Here is a 16,632-nt window from a genome sequence, read left to right as displayed (position 1 = left end):
CTCTGGAATTGTATGGATTACTTTTATGCTGCCTTTATGTGATTTTTGGAGCTTTGAAATGTCTGGTCACCATTCACTTGCATTGTATGGACCTACAGAGCTGAAATATTCTTCTAAAACTCTGTGTTCAGCAGAAGAAAGTAAGTCGTATACATCTGGGATGGCATGAGGGTGAGTAAATGATGAACTATCCCTTTTTAACTCTGATTTTATTCATTTATTTTAATTTTTTTAGTCATATGGCATTGTAACGACACGAGTCAATGTCAGTTTCCTTTTTGGTTGAACTATTGTACTATCCCTTTAAACGTTTTAAGTGTGAAAAGCATTGTCTTAAAACTAAAACATGTTTTTCTTTTTTTCATTTGCCTCCCTCCCCCAGAGCAAAAAAGGCGAAAACTTGACACTCACTCGTCACCATCGCACTCCTCTGCAGTTAAGGTTAGTATGGCCTGAGGAGGGCTGTGCACTTCTTTCCTCTTGTCCCTACCTGTCGGAGATCACGTGTTTTTCCAAACCTTCCTCGTCACACCGCGTCAGCCCAGAAGAGTTTGAGTGAATGCTTCTGGAGTCCAGCCATTGTAGGAGAGCAATGGGGGGAATATTGCATCTTATGGACAATTTTTTTGAAACGTATTTTTCAATAGATGTCAGATTTTTATGATAAAATTCCAAGGACTTGCCAATATCTTACATTTTAGCACGTGTCATTTTTGCTCACTTTTTTTTTTTTTTTTTTTTTACATGCTAACAGGATCTACCAAAGTGCCTCAAGTTTTGTTCCTTTTTTTTGTAAGATTGTAAATATATTTATTTTTGTAAATCGTCCTCCCATTTTTGAAAGTTTGGAGTCATAGCATATTACTTGCTGAATAAAGCAGAAAGTAAAAAAAAAATCATTAAAAAATATATATTTTTAACTAAACACCGAGACGACAGAATGATTTAGCCAGAAGAAATCAAGTCACTTTTTTTGACATCTGCCACTCCTGAAAGAAGAGATGGAATGTTTTGCATGTCTTGCGCTGTCACCGATCTGGGATCCCCTGACAAGAATGTGCTGCTCTTCACCACCACTGCTTGCTTTTTGGTCCAACCTGATTTTTTTGTGTGCCCCATTTGCTCTCGTGTTTGGGTGTTTGTCGGTTTCCTGCTGTGGAAGGGGTATCAGCGAGAGTTCCTCAGACGTCCGTACGACCAGCAGACAACCCCTTCAGCATCCAGAGAAACCCGTGATGTTTCACCAGCAACTACTTCATACAGAGAAGGGCATCCAGGATAAGTGTGGGCAAAGCCTTCCTAGAGGGATCTGCCTATCCGTGACCAGGAATCTTGTTGCAATTGTCTGAGCGAGACCTCATACCAAAGTGTACATGAGATCCTTATATTCCAATGCCCTTTATTTATGAATCTTAGCTGAGATTAGATTGTTTATTCCTCTTTATAACCCCCCTTAGTTAATTTACAGAATGTATGGTCTATTTTAGACCAAAGATAGACGTTAAGACGTTTACATTTAATGCAGAGTAGCAGTGACGTTCTCCAAGCACATGTAGGTCAAGATAGTCCAGTTCAGACTAACGTTAGGCTCCAATAGTCTCTTCATCTCTAACCATGTGAAAGTTCTAGTCTTTGAAGGTCTATAGGGGGATGTGTTGAGTGACGGCCAGCCTCCCCCCACCCTTTCTCCTGCTGTGTGCCATCCTCTCCAGCTCATGTGTCATCTCCATTCATTCCTACAGGACAATCTTAACGACTTCAAGGACTCTGCCTCAAAGGTTTGAACCTTTTTCAACTATAAACTGTCCATACAAGGCTGTGTCTCCAAACTTAGTGAGCTACATATTAAGACACCGTGGGCACCATAGGTATGTTTGAAACATTCAAATGAACATTCAGCAGAACTGCAGCATTAAAGCACTTATTAAAAATTAGCTTATGATGCCCAAAAATAGTGTTGTTAGATAACATGGTGTGTAGTATGTTTGCATGTCTGAAACATGCCTATGATACCCAAAAATTGCATCTAGGTAGATAACATTCATTTAAATGTCCTAAATTATGGCCAAAAAGTCTAGGCAGAAAATGTTTGTTTGTATGTCTGAAATACACGTATGAAGCCCAAAAATGGTATCTAGGTAGAAAATAATCATTCAAATATCGCAAATGATGCCCAAAAATGATGTCTAGGTAGATACATTTTTTTTGAATGTCCTTAACGTCCAAAAATGGCATCTAGTTAGATAATATGGTGACTTGTTTGATACCGTTAGTTTGTTGCCCAAAAATGTGTCTAGCCCTAAAACAGGCACCATGCACCACAAGATATGTACTCTTTAGTTTCTTATAGGGGGGTATGAAAGAGTTTTTCACCCAATCTTGTTATAATTATATATATATATATATATATTAGTTATATATTTCCATTTGCGCATGTAAGTCACATGACTTGGTTAAAATGTTCTGTGATCATTAATTCAGCCTGACCTAAATCAACATGGCCGCCCGCCCATAGTGCAGGACATGCTGACTTTTTGATAATTAATAAAATATGAACCTTTTCTTTCGTAAAAAACAAAGCTGCTAATATTAATTGTGAACATTGTGTGTGTGAGTCTTCCACATCGCAAGACACTCCCTCTTACACTCACTCTCTCTCTCTCACACACACACATATATATGTTTTAAAATAAGTAATTTTTTTTTTGCATCAAATAAAACACAGAAATATTGATTACTTTTTATACCTTAATAGGGCAACGTATCCTGGGAGATTCAACTCATAAAATCCCAAATATTTCAAAAATTGTATTTGTTTTACTCCAAATGATATAAAAAGTGACATGAAATGATTTTTTGCGAATCATTTTCCACTTTTGCCTGTTTAAGGGCTAGGTAGAAAAATTCATTCATATATCACAAATGATGGCCAAAAATGCCATCTAGTTTGAGAACGCTTGTTTGAATGTCCCAAATGATGACCAAACATGGTGTCTAGGTAGGTAGCATTCATTCAAGCAACCCAAAAATACCTATGATGCCTAAAAATGCTATCTAGGTATGTAAAATCCATTCAGACATTCCACATAATGGCCAAAATGCGGTTTAAGATGGCAGGATTTGTTTGAATGCCTCCTGAAATCTAAAAATGGTATCTAGTTAGCATGCAGTCAGACGTCCCAAACCATGCGTAATAATTGCATCTAGGTAGGTTGCATTCATTCATAAGAGTGTTCCATATGTGCCTTTGATGCCCAAAAATTGTTTATGTAGGCTACTCACTTTGTTTTGAGACGCAGCCAATCTGTTATCACATCGTCGACCAGAAAATGTCTTCACCGTGTATGGCATGAATGATTGCATCTATTGATTACTGCACTTTTTTCCTTTATACTAAATGCCAGGTAATGGATTTTTTTTTTATTATTTTTATTGGTATGGTCCCAAAATGTGAACTTGGTCTTTAAGAAGTCACTTTTTTCTTTTAAAAGACAGCCAAATATCCCTGAGACATGCAGCATAGCTCTCTTCTGCTCGCACCTCCCTTCACACCTCTGCCAGGGTGTTTTATATTCTGCTAATGCAATTTCAGCCCAACAATATCCTCCATTTTTCCTGTGGCTACGCTCTTCTGGACATCTCTTACAGTCTTTAGTGTCTGATTGGACTCTGGTCTTATATTCCGCTGCTCAAGTCTCTTTTGAACAGCTCCTGTCAACTGCAGGGGAGATAAGTGTTTTGCAGTTTGGTCACTGAAGGATGTTTGAAAATATGCTGATGGCGCCACCTGAAAAAGCAATCCAGCTGAATTTTGAGCAGCCTGTTATTTTATTTGATCCTTTCTCCCTCTGAAGGCCTGTCCTCAAAGTATTCCCCTACATTAACTTGCGGTGTCATCTAGATATTATGGAGAATAAGATGCCTTACAGTTTAATGGTCTCCGCATGGATATATATAGCATTAGTCACTGATTTTTAACCCCTTATGATTGCAAAATCTTTTGCCGTACTGAAACGGCAGTGTTTATCTGGCAAGAGTCAGTTGTTTTCCGTAGGATATTGAGACAGATGTGTATGTTCTTGTAATTTAGTTGTCAGTTCATATTCTGTAGGTGAAGTAGTTTTATACATGTGATTAATTCAGCTGTCATTCAGTCTCTGGGAGTTTGTGCAATGAAGATCTGGTTCATCACACATGCTGTCAGATTCTGTGGTGTGCCCTTTTATCTACGTGCAGATGTAACTTAGTTATAATGGGATGTTGGAAGAGCAGGTGTCTTTGGGTATCTTTTAAATTACATGACAGGACCATGTGGCTTTTTCATCATCCCAAAATTTCATTAGTCAAAACAAATACCCGTACAATTGAACAAACCATGTTTGATACCAAAGTAAAAACGAATATGCTATTGAACACAAACCCTTTAAATTAAACGTTAGTATAAATATTATAGGATTTCTAAATTAAACAATGCATGTTGATGCAAGTTTTTCACCTAGAAAAAACATTGCTTACATTTTCAAAGCAGTAATAAAGAGAAAAATTATTTCACGAAACAAAGCAAATACAAAACAGAGCAAAAATATTAAGAAAACGTTGTTCAGTCCAAGTAATTTTTCAACAGAAATAAATTGTCTGTTATAAATAAATGGCAATCAAATGAAAGCAACAGATTTATCCCATTTATTATAAATGTTAAATGTTAGTGTAAATATTAACACATTTTAAAGAATTAAAACAATGGTTTACCATTTAGTTAACATCGCTTCATGATGTTCAAGGGGCGGCTGTGGCTCAGGTCGTAGAGCGGGTCGGCTGTCAATCGCAGGGTTGGCGGTTCGATTCCCGGCCCACACGACTCCTTGGGCAAGACACTGAACCCCAAGTTGCGATATAAAACGTGCAATATAAGTGCAGACCATTTACCATTTTAATTATTCTATACAAGTTGGTCATTTAAAGCTGAAGTATGTAATTTCTGCACCACTTGCGCCACCAAACGAAATTGCAAAAATATGTTTTAATTTTTTCAGCCACCATCTGTCATTGATCAATTAAAGAGATGGTGCCACTCCACACTCATGCCATTGGTTGCTTAACGTTGAGGCGGGTTTAAGCGGGTCGCTCAAAATAAAGTGCAATTTTCATAGCATAACAAACACATGAATGGCTTACTAATAGTTCTCATCATATAATCTGGCATAGAGTATTTTACCAGAAAAAGTTACATACTTATGCTTTAATAAAGAATTAACAATCAACAGAGAGCAAATATAAACAATAGACAATTGCTTAATTTAATAATTTACATTTTAATATATATATTGCTTGAATTTTCAATTAAGACAATTAAGTCAGTAATAAAGAATAAATAAATTACTAGCAACAGAAAATAAAATATAAACAATAGAGCAAAAATGTTAAGTATACAGTGCTTTAACTATACTGCAGAAAGACACCTCAATAAATACATTTATGATAACAATCACTATAAAAAAAACCTTCTGAAGTTTATTAGTCTTACAGTATACTGTTTACAGTTGCCGTATTAATATTGAATTCAACTGGTGTGTATATTGACTATTGTACATTGTATCAATCAGATTTTCAATCCTGAACTGTCCATTTTATTCTTTACATTTAATAATTACTCATCATTAGGTAACTAAAGAGAAATTGGGGAAAAAATACAATTATGTTCAGTGTCATTTGTACATACAAGGAGGACAAAAGTATGAAGTCATGTGAAAATTTTTACTTTTGTAAAGACCCACTGACCAGATTTAAAGCCAATGCTCGGGCCATTTGAAGAACAGTCGTTAACTGTTCCATTTTGCTTCACCGCCTTCAGGACAAAGACTCGTTCTTTCTGCAGCAGTAACAAGCAGTCCATCTCTTGCTCTGTTGGCTTTCATATCCGTCTCGTTTGGCTTTTCTCCCACATTTATAAGCAGAGCGTCTTTATATTTGTAGGAGAGTCTGCAATGGCAATTTTCCAAGCAATACCAGCCGCTTGCTACATAGTATTTTACGTGCCAGTTCAAGAATCATATTTATTCTATACTCCTTTATTTTTTACATTCCGTTACAACAGTTTTCTCAAAGATTTGTGCTAATTACATCTTTTTAAACCTTCACCTTTTAAGTTTCTGCTCAGAGCATCCGTATAAGTGGTTTAGTTATATTGTCTGGATCAGTTCCATCTGGAACTTTTTAATGCTTGTTATGAACAAACGGCATCGACAGTGTGTTGCACCTATTTTTTTTTTAAAAGTCCCTTTTGTGAAGAACTAAGCGAAGCTGGACACGATGATGTGGGCAGTTTAATTACTATGTCTCATGCATTTGTCAGCCTGTGTGGACTTAAGTGTAAAATTAGACTTATATACCTTGTGCCACCTACATATTCATGAACAGTCTTCATTAATGGACGTTTATGATCTTTGCAGCAGGTTTATTTTTAGGCTTCGCCTGTCAATTGCTGAGAATTACACTGCAGTCAGTCCACAACTGATGAGTGTAGCTCTTGAATGCATGCTTTGAATTAGCAACTTCTGTGTTCTGATACTTTATGCATTTCAGGGCTTAGTGTACACACGCTAAGAGCTTGACACATAATAAAGTACATAATATTGAATGTTGGTAGACCAATAAATTAGGTAGGCCAGTTAATCTGCCAATATTTGCCTGGTTTAAGATTATTGTATTGGCCAGTTTCAGTTTGGCAATGGATAATGCACGTTATTTTATTTTCAGATATTTGATACAGGAAATCAAAATAAACCTGGTTTATGTTTTCCTGGTCTTATTCCAAATAAATTCTTCGTAATCTTTCAGAATCATGTTTTAGCTTGAATATACTGAATTAAACAAATAAATAAATGTATTAAATATGACGAAAAATGGTAATTCAGTTTCAACAATTTTGTTTACATATCTTTTGCCATCATTAAAGGAATACTCCAGGTTCAAAACATGTTAAGCTCAATTAACAGCAATTGTGGCATAATGATTGTTGATTACAACAACAAAAAAAGTCAGGCTAGTCCCTTGTTTATTTGTTAAAAAGCTAAAATCGGGGGTATGTTGTCCAGCACTTTCAATGCAAGTGCATGGTGTCAGTCCATAAATGTTAAAACATACACTGTTTCAAAAGTATATCCAAAAGATGTTATACATGTTAAAAATGTTTAGTGTGATGTGTAACTGTGTCAATGACATTGTGATATTGGATATAACTTAACACAGAAAAGGTTAGTATGCGATTTTTGTCACAAAATCATGTTAACATGTATAATGTGTGTCTTTTGGCTATACTTGTGAAATAATATTGTATTTGACTGTTTATGGACTGGCCCCTTTTACTTGGAGACATGATTTTAGTTATGAGATTTCACAGAATGAGTTTCATTCTGTGCCATTTGAGTCATCGTTGAGTCCGTTTCATTTACTTGGCACCATCTCCTGGTGGCCATATGTAACCTTGTGCTTCGTGTGGAATATGTAACGATCCATGCATCCAATTACCTTGTATGTGGGCTCGTTTGAAAGATAATCACGTCCGCTAAGTAATTTTATGTGACATTTTATATTCTGATTATTATCGTGAAGTTACAAGCGTAAATGTGGCCTACTGTACCTGCAAATTTAAAGTGGGAATTCGGTGTGAATTTTTTGTGGTAATCGACATTATGCCACAAATGCTCTTGAATGAGCTTAACTTGTCTTAAACAAGGAATATTCCTCTGACTTGAGGTATATTTTGATTACTGTAAATGTATTATATAGTAAATATTTTTATATTATTTTGGCCACCCTGCTCAAGATATTTTCATCTTCATCTGCCAATATGAAATGCACAGTCGAGTATTGAATAATGTCATTTGTAGAGAGCTGGCTTGTCTTGTCGTGGTACAGTGCTGAAGCACGTCAAACCAATTTGTCTAGTTGGCAGAAAATGTGCTTGTCCAGACCTCAAAAACTCAATTTTGTCAATTTCTTTGTTTGATATTGATGTCAAGGTCGAATAAATGTCAACATGTCCACAGCACAATTCGTTTATTCTGCTTTCCTGTGTTTTTTTTATTTAATCATCACTTTTCATAAACTTTCATTTATTTGCTCTGCAAAACAATTCAGTTGGTTAATTCCTCACGAATGCTTTCCTATCTCAAAAGATCTTCTTTTGTTTTATGTTTCTGAATAGTTTTCTATTTTTTAGAAGCCTTGAGATATTTCACATGGCTCATTACAATATTACTTGGTGCTTCATGTTTGAAGATTAAGGAGATTAAATATTTGATAGTCCATTTGGGAATGGTTACCCTTTAAGCCCTTTGACATGACTTGCTAAATTAAATATTTTTCTGATGTGATCATGCATGTAGCTATAAATAAAAGTACTCTTTAGATATGTTTGTTTACCATGTTACATGTTTACTCACCCTGTTGTGAGTCATGTAACTGGGACATTTAATTTTTAAATGGAGTACTTGGACTTCCTGTGGGTGTGTCTGATTGAACTGTGAGGTGTGATGGCTCATGGGAAGGCGAGTGTAACTAATGTAGCGTGCTAATGAAGTGACAACAGGCCGCTGTGAGAGCTTTATCTGTCCTCCTGTGAAGCATTGACCCTGTTTTATCTCTCCATCCCACCCCCAGCACCACCCTAACCACAGCACAGCCCTGTCTAAGAGCAAAGAGAAGGACGAGGAGAAGAAAGACTCTGACAAATCCAGGGACCGCTCCAAAGAGAGGGAGAAAAAGGAGGATAAGAAGGACCGAAAACGAGTGAGTTGCTCTGTCTGTGATGTTCTGTTTACAAAAGGATTTGGGAATGGTTGAGGGCATAGAGAGGGAACCAGGGAAATTCCATGTGCTCCGTTTATGGATCACTATGGGCCCTTTTCACATTTCCAGGTTTGGAATACAAAAATAAACTATAGAAAGTAAACCGAGTAAATAGCTGGCATGTAGAGGTAAAATTGCTGAATTTTGTATTTTTTTTTTCTTGTTGCCGATTTAATTTAGTTTATTTAACATTTATTGCTAGAAAATAAAACTGCATTAAACGTGTGGAAACAGCATTGCAAAAATTGCACACGTCCTATAAAATAAATATAAATAAATTATATGATCCATTTTTTTATTATTATTTTTTTTAGCTCCCCTTTTTTAAATTTCCTTTTGTTGATTAAGGAAAATAAAGTTTTCAGGTAGAGATTGACTGATTATTGGTTTTACAGATGTTTTAACCAATCTGTTCACACCTTTTTTTTTTTTTTTTAACACTTTTATTAATTTTTTTAATAAATATTGAACCATTTGTTTTTTATATTAGTTGAAAATGGCTTAAATGCCTTAAACAGCATTGCTATTATGCTGTTACTTCTATGCTATTATGTTTTTATTGTTGTATTCTTATGATTTTGAGTTACCATTGTGCAAAAAGGCATAAAGTGCTGATTTAATATTGGTTATCAGACATTTAAACAAAAACCATTGGTATCGGTGGTAAAAAAAAAAAAAAAGATCTATATTGGTCTTTCTAGTTGCAGGCCTTATTGTGCACCTTAAATATTGGTTCTGCATATTGGTTATCGGACATGTAAACAAAAATAATCGGTAGGTTGTAAAAAAGACCTCTTATTTTTTCCACATCAATCTAGACACCATACCCCATAATGACAAAGCAATAATGAAGTGGTCTGAATGCAATGTATATTGTTTTTTTTTTATTATATCTTTAGTTTTTATGCTCTATTTTGTAACCTATATCAGTTATATAAAATGAATCTGTATCAGTTGTAAAAAAAGATCCATATTGGTTGATCTCTAGTTTCAGCCCCCTTATTCATGCAGAAAGCCTCACCCTTATAATTGAAAAGAAATCCCTCATAAAATCACAATATAGATTTAACATAAGATTTTTACACAATTTAAACGTTTTCTTTAATCATATCGCTAAATCGACTCTGAGAAGGTTGTGTAGTATCTCCCTTGCAGCAGTGATGACTGGTTTGCTATATTTACCCTGCAAAATTAAAGTCGAAATCCTTCATGGAACTCTGTGAAAAGGGTCAATTCTCAGGTGTCTTGAGAAAAGCTTCAAACAGCACTGACTGTTTTTTTGACTGCAGTTATTGAAAGCTTGGTGAAAAGGAGCTCAAACTGACTACCATGATTTTTGATTTGACTAGGATTACTTAAACAGCGAACGCGAGATGAGCCAGGAAGCCAAGCGGCGCAAAGATGAAAATGGAATGAGTGAGTTGATAATGCCTATCTTTTAAATTTGTTTTACCTGCTGCCGAGAGCAGAAGAGGCGTGCTAGTAAACCAGAAATTTCTCTTTCTCTGTGTTAGAGGCAATCAGAAATCTCTCCCCGTGGGGTCTTGGCTGTTGTTATCTGCCTCATCTGGCTTCTCTCTCACTCTCTCTTGTGCTCTCTACACAGACTCCTCCAAACACAGCAAGAGCACCAGCCCCTCTGAATCACCACAATCCAACGACAAGGACAACAGCAAACGCTCCAAGTCTACCAGCAAGGACAAGAGTGATCTGGCAAAACCAGAGAAGACCTCTGGAGGCAAAAAGGTCTGTGACTGACTGTCCTGCTATACCAGAACAACTGAATGTGTCTTTCATTAGAGCTGTTGGCTAATGCATGAATCATTATGACTGTTGCTCATGCATAGGGTTAGGGGTTTATTCAAATCACTAATCCTTAATTAAAAATTATAATGTGTAACTCGTTCCACACCATTTGTGCCCCAGACATGAATGCTACTTAAAATAATGTGGTCATCATATAGACTTGGATGTGGAATCTTTTGATTTAGCAGCCACCACGCAATGCCCTAACAGCCACCTAGATCATCTTTTCGACCATAGAGCAATGCACTAAAACATTCTGAACACCCTAACAACATCTAGTAATGCCCTAGCAACCACCTACAAGACCCTAGCACCCTCCTAGCATAGCAACACACTTAAAAACCTCTCAGAACAGCTATGCAGCCACCTGGCAACCAGTAATCTGGATTTACATAAAACAAAACATTCCCTTTATTCTCTTCAAACTGACAGAAATGCTCTTATGTTTACTGTATTTGTGTGCTCTTTGTTGTGGTGCAGGAATCCAGGCATGACAAAGAGAAATCAGAAAAGAAGAGAGATAGCACCGGTGCTAAAGAAGACAAGAAACAATATCCTTCCATGACCATGTGTACACAAGTAACTTTGTTGTTCATCGTTGACTGACTCTTTCTGTGTACTGTGTATCAGTCCAAACTCACCAAGCAGTTTACACTGATTTTTTTAATGAATACCGCGTGTTTTTCCTTAATATGCATCACCCATAAATCATCAGAAAAGCACAGATAATGTATGCTGACACATAAGGTAAGCCTTTTATTATTAATGCAGTGAAAGTGGTTTAAGTATTATGAATATTGCCTTTTGGAGACATTCCTTTTTATTAACCTTTTAAGCTCAGATGGGCCCACAAGAAAATAAAATCGTCAAAATATTAATAACTACAGGCTTGACCAACACAAAATAGGTATCATTCGAAAACTTAAGACACTACTTTACAATGCATGTAGGAATTATGACCAAAACTGAACAAGTGCTTTGAAATATGCAGACAAATCAGAAGTGTTCTGTTTTGATAATTTATTTTTTAAAAATTGCGCTGAACATATTGTAATCAGTAATACATCAGACTCCTCAAATAGCCATGTGTCATATGTTGTTGGAAAGCTCTCAAAGAGTAGAATACAACCAGTTTTACTCGCAGGCAAAAATATAGCGAGTAATAGCGAAGTATATGTATATTTGACAATTTTGTTGGTGTTGTTTATATGCCGCGTTTACACTTGTAACTTCGCGATAATAAACAATATATCAAATATCACATATAATTACTTAGAGGAGGTGATTATCTTTCAAACGAGCCCACATACAAGGTAATCAGATGCATAGATCATTAGATAATCCACACGAAGCACAATGTTACACGTGGCCACCAGGAGATGGCATGAAGTAAATGACACAGACTCAATGATGACTCAAATGGCACAGAATGAAACTCAAACTAAAATCATGTCTCAATGCAATGCAAACCTATTGTCATTGTTGTGTTTGCATGTGTAAATAATTCTTATGTACAATTATTATGTTTTATTTGTTTAGAGAGGTTTTTGGACACATGGAGACATTTTTGGACACTTTGATAATTAGTTTTTTTTAAATGTTATAACTTTTGATTGCTTTGTCGTATCAACAAAACTTTTTTCTCAGATGTAGTTGACATGAATGGGAATAAAACAAAGTTTTATGAAGCAACCTTATTTACACCAAGAGATATACATTGTCAAATCAGAAATATATGAAGAAGAAAAAAAGTACATTTTTGGCTGAAGTTTTTGTATTTTTTTTTCCAGCAGTTTCTTAAGTTGAGAGTCTCAGAATGTATCATAATCTAGATCATGAAAACATTCTAAACGTTTTCTTTACAGTGATACCAAACACTTGACCCTCCTTATATATTTTGTTGGGTTATAAGCCTTTAATTTTGGGAATGCCACTGAAACAGGAAATATATATATAAAAAAAAAAACCTTCAGAGCTTAAAGGGTTAAAGGGAGAGTTCACCCAGAACACCATAAGGGTGAGGAAATGACATACGTTTCACTATTGGGGAAACTTTTATTTAAGAATTAAGAGATGGCTCAATGAATAATAAAAAGAGCATTTAATTAATTAAAACTGAGGGTAATTGATTTACAATCAGCTATTTAATTATGCAGAAGTTGCACGTTTGTGAGTTGCGTTAACTGAAGGTTGTTTCTCTTCACCAGTTTCCTTGCTGTGACGCGATGCTGGCTGCAGAATTCATCCTCCCCAAATTTCTCAAATGTCAGCGTCTTAATTCCTTTCTCCCGTCACCGTCTGGAAAGAGGATTCTTTCGCACACTTAAGGAATTTTGCCTGCATCCAAACTTCTGTTGTTTTGCCTAGAAACATTGTAGCTCGTATTTTAATCTGCCATTTTTATTGTGATATTTTCAGTACTTCACTGAAAGTTTGTTTCCTTTAAATATTTAGCACAATGTGCTGCTTGCTTCACAAACCGATTCAGGTTGAGTTGGTGTTGATCTCAATGCTTGCGTTTTTATGACCTTTGACCTTCCGATTCCTTTTTTTTTTTTTTTTTTTTTAAGTAAAAAGAACTGGATCTTTGCCTTGATTAGGTTTCTTGAATTCTTTTTCTTCCTTTTAATTCACATGTGATATTTAGGCTAGGTGTTTGAAGCAGTACAATTGCTCTTCTATTTGTATATTATGTATACAGAAATAAAATAGTTCCATGTAATAAGACATTTTCCGTTACGTTAATTTCAAATGTACACCTAATTTTCTTTGTGTGTTCAATCACGTTTTTAAAAGATTTGTATAAAGAATGGCAAGCTGGATTTTTCCCATAAATAAATGGACTAAAAATGAAACGATTCATGACTTTCCAAACAACTTAATGGAGTTTTTATCTGGCAAAGTCGACAAAGTGTATGCTTTTTCTAAATAAAATAGTTTTCTTAGTGTATACCTTGTCTTGTTGTTTTTTATGTCATTCTCTTGGCATTTGCAAAACCACAATCTCTACATACTTTGAACCAATTCAGGAGTTTGAAATTGCTACCGAAATATTCCTCCTGAAGTCATTGTCTACATGTTGTACAAAGTCTGATATACTAGTTGGAGTGGGTAAGATGCATCACCCCCCATTTTGTTAACATTTCTGTGATTTCCTGTAACATTCCCGTGTATGCTAAATTTTCTGCATGTATAATGGCAAACAGAAGCAAAAACTGTCTCATCTTACCCCACTCAGTGGCTGTATTTGTTCTATTCTTGTGTCTGTAAAACACAAGTTATACCCAAGTTCAGACCCCTGAAGCTGTTTTCCAAGCCCATTACAAAGGTTGTTATAGTAACTCATTAGTTTATGGTTTTACAATAATTACAAGTCTTATAACAAACATACAACTTGTGTACTACATGCACATTGTCACAGTCAAGACTCAATAAGTTGCACTTAAATTTCTCAAGGCCCTTACTACACCATCAGCCACAACATTAAAACCACCTGCCTAATATTGTGTAGGTCCCCCTCGTGCCGCCAAATCAGCGCCAACCTGCACCTTAGAATAACATTCTGACATTATGATATTCTTCTCACCACAATTCAACAAATACAAGTCAACAGAATGGTCAGACTGGTTTGAACTGACAAAGTCTACATTAACTCGGATAACCGCTCTGTACAATTGTGGTGAGAAGAATATAATCTCAGAATACTATTCTGAGATGCGGGTCGGCACTGTTTTGGTGGCACAAAGGGGACCTACACAATATTAGACATGTTAATGTAGTAGCTGATTGGTGTAAGTGACCCCACGATAAGTCTCATTTCAAAGCTTAAAAATGTAGTGCATCTCCAAAATGTGTGTTATGATCTTTCCACCTGGAAAGCATAACATTCTTCTTAGCATCTGCTAAACATCTTACAATGATCAGATTGACAATCATTCCAATTCATAAACATCTGCTGAATGTTTTGTTGACATCCGAGATTAAACGTAGATGAGCAAAAAAAAAAAAATGTTTTCCAAATGTTAACAAACAAATCATATAGATGTCTGGGCGATGTATCTATCAGTAAAAACATTAACTCTTGATTTAAAAAAAATTATAGCATTACCTGTGGAAATACCAATAGTGTAGTAAAAACATAATTATTGATGTCGGTAACTGCTGTAATTGACTCCTGTTCAAACACAATTACAAATCTTTATAATTAGTTGCTTACAAGTTTAAATTCCAATTGTTGAGTGACCGAATACATGTAACAGGAATTAGTTTTTAAAATGCAATTTTAAATTCCACTACAGTTATAATTTAAATTATTGGTATTTAGAATACAGTTACATTCAAAAAGTACTTTGATCACTGAAGAGATTACTTTGCATTTTATTGTCATTTGTTTAATTTAATATTTAGTTTTGGATGGAAAACATTTAAAAATATAAATGATGTGATCCAAAGTGCATTTGAACGGCGGTGAAACACTTTCTTATGATGTGTTACAGTCATACGAGCAGACAGAGGCGCTATCACACTGTTTAAAAGGTGGATGTGACGTCATTGATGACAATGATGTTGTTATGGACACACTCTGGGGGGTTTTGAAGTAAGTTTGGAGCAGCAGAAAGTTAAGTTTGTGAACGTTTCGCTTATGCTAAGCTAAAATGCTATTTCTAGCCCTTTTACATGCACGTTACCAGCCATGATTAAAATTTTTATCAAGAAAATCCACATTCAATCATACACATATTTTATCAGAATATCAGAAAAATGTTTTTAATGTAAGTGTATTTTGTTACACTTTGCTGGCATATGTTTTTCCACTTGTTATTTACTTGTTTATAGTTAACAGAAGTGACAAAAATCTGCCAGTGCTGAAGAAGTAATCCAGTGTATTTAGATTACGTTACTGACCTTGAGTAATCTAACAGAATATGTTACAAATCCTTTGACAGCATGTACTCTGTAAACTGTAGTGGAATATATTTGTAAAGTATCCCTCCCAACCCTGTCATGTATGTCTTAGTAGTAAAATCATAATTTTCTTAATGGCAATAATAACGTTTTTACTAGTGCGAATATTCATTCCTGATATCAACAATTGAATTACTAGTAAAAATGCACATTTTTGATGTCTGTAAATGTATTTCAACATGTTGGATTTTATTTTTTAGATATTTGGACATTCATATAAATGGAAGAGTAATTAAAGATATCTTAAAAGGTTTTATTACTTGTTACAATAACGTTAAAGATATCTGTAATTATCTGCCGCTAATGAAAACCAAAATACCGATTGCATGTTTAAGTTGTAATTCAATTGTTGATATCAGGAATGGACATTTGCACTAGTAACTATGTTATAATTTAAAAGATAAGCATTTTTGCAAGTAAGCATAACAAAACTGATGTGTGAAATTTTAATTTCAACTAGTAAGACATTCATGTTCAGATATCTGTAATTGCGTTTTGAACAGGAGTGAAAGATCATTGAGAAATTCTACTAGTAAAATGCTCTTACAGATTTTTGCTAGTAAAAAATATATTTTTGATCTAAAAATGGGTATTTCCATGGTTAATGGTATCATTTTTATATCAAGAATTTATGTTTATAGCAATAATCCTGCTTTTCACTAGTTGGAATTGAATTTTTGATATCAAGGAATACATATTTCTGCTAAACTATTTGATATGAAGAATGAAACTAATGTTGACTTGATACAGTATCAAGAAAATAGCATTTTAATTTTAATTCAATTGTAGATCCCTATCATTCTTATCCTGCACTTGATTAAATGTCGCTAGTGGTTGCAAGGAATTTGTGGGCGTGTTATGCAAATGACTAACAGCAAACACGTGCTCCCTCATTTAGAAGAACCCGGATTTATTAAAGAGGGGAAGAACTCATTAAAGTTGGCGGATATTTCGCTTGAGAACTTTGCACTTGCAGGCCTGCGCGTTTATTAGTGTATGAGACCCATTGAC

The 16,632-nt window shown here is 35.1% G+C and overlaps 1 protein-coding gene across 1 annotated transcript in view; it reads left to right on the top strand.

Moving 5' to 3' along the window:
• thoc2 (THO complex 2) overlaps nt 1-13,618 on the top strand; it is a 91,290-nt gene extending 77,672 nt beyond the window's left edge. The window contains exons 32-39 of the mRNA XM_052149649.1: nt 383-441; nt 1,743-1,778; nt 8,662-8,790; nt 10,200-10,266; nt 10,457-10,596; nt 11,137-11,207; nt 11,358-11,403; nt 12,864-13,618. Of these exons, the coding sequence (XP_052005609.1) occupies nt 383-441; nt 1,743-1,778; nt 8,662-8,790; nt 10,200-10,266; nt 10,457-10,596; nt 11,137-11,207; nt 11,358-11,385 (530 nt within the window). The 3' untranslated portion in view covers nt 11,386-11,403; nt 12,864-13,618. The remainder of the gene's footprint in view (nt 1-382; nt 442-1,742; nt 1,779-8,661; nt 8,791-10,199; nt 10,267-10,456; nt 10,597-11,136; nt 11,208-11,357; nt 11,404-12,863) is intronic.
• Nucleotides 13,619-16,632: the final 3,014 nt, after the last annotated feature.

Source organism: Xyrauchen texanus, chromosome 19 (assembly GCF_025860055.1).
Source record: "Xyrauchen texanus isolate HMW12.3.18 chromosome 19, RBS_HiC_50CHRs, whole genome shotgun sequence".
NCBI classification, from domain to species: domain Eukaryota; kingdom Metazoa; phylum Chordata; class Actinopteri; order Cypriniformes; family Catostomidae; genus Xyrauchen; species Xyrauchen texanus.
The sequence above is the reverse complement of the archived record's forward strand: the minus strand, read 5'-3'. Positions and strand labels throughout refer to the sequence as shown.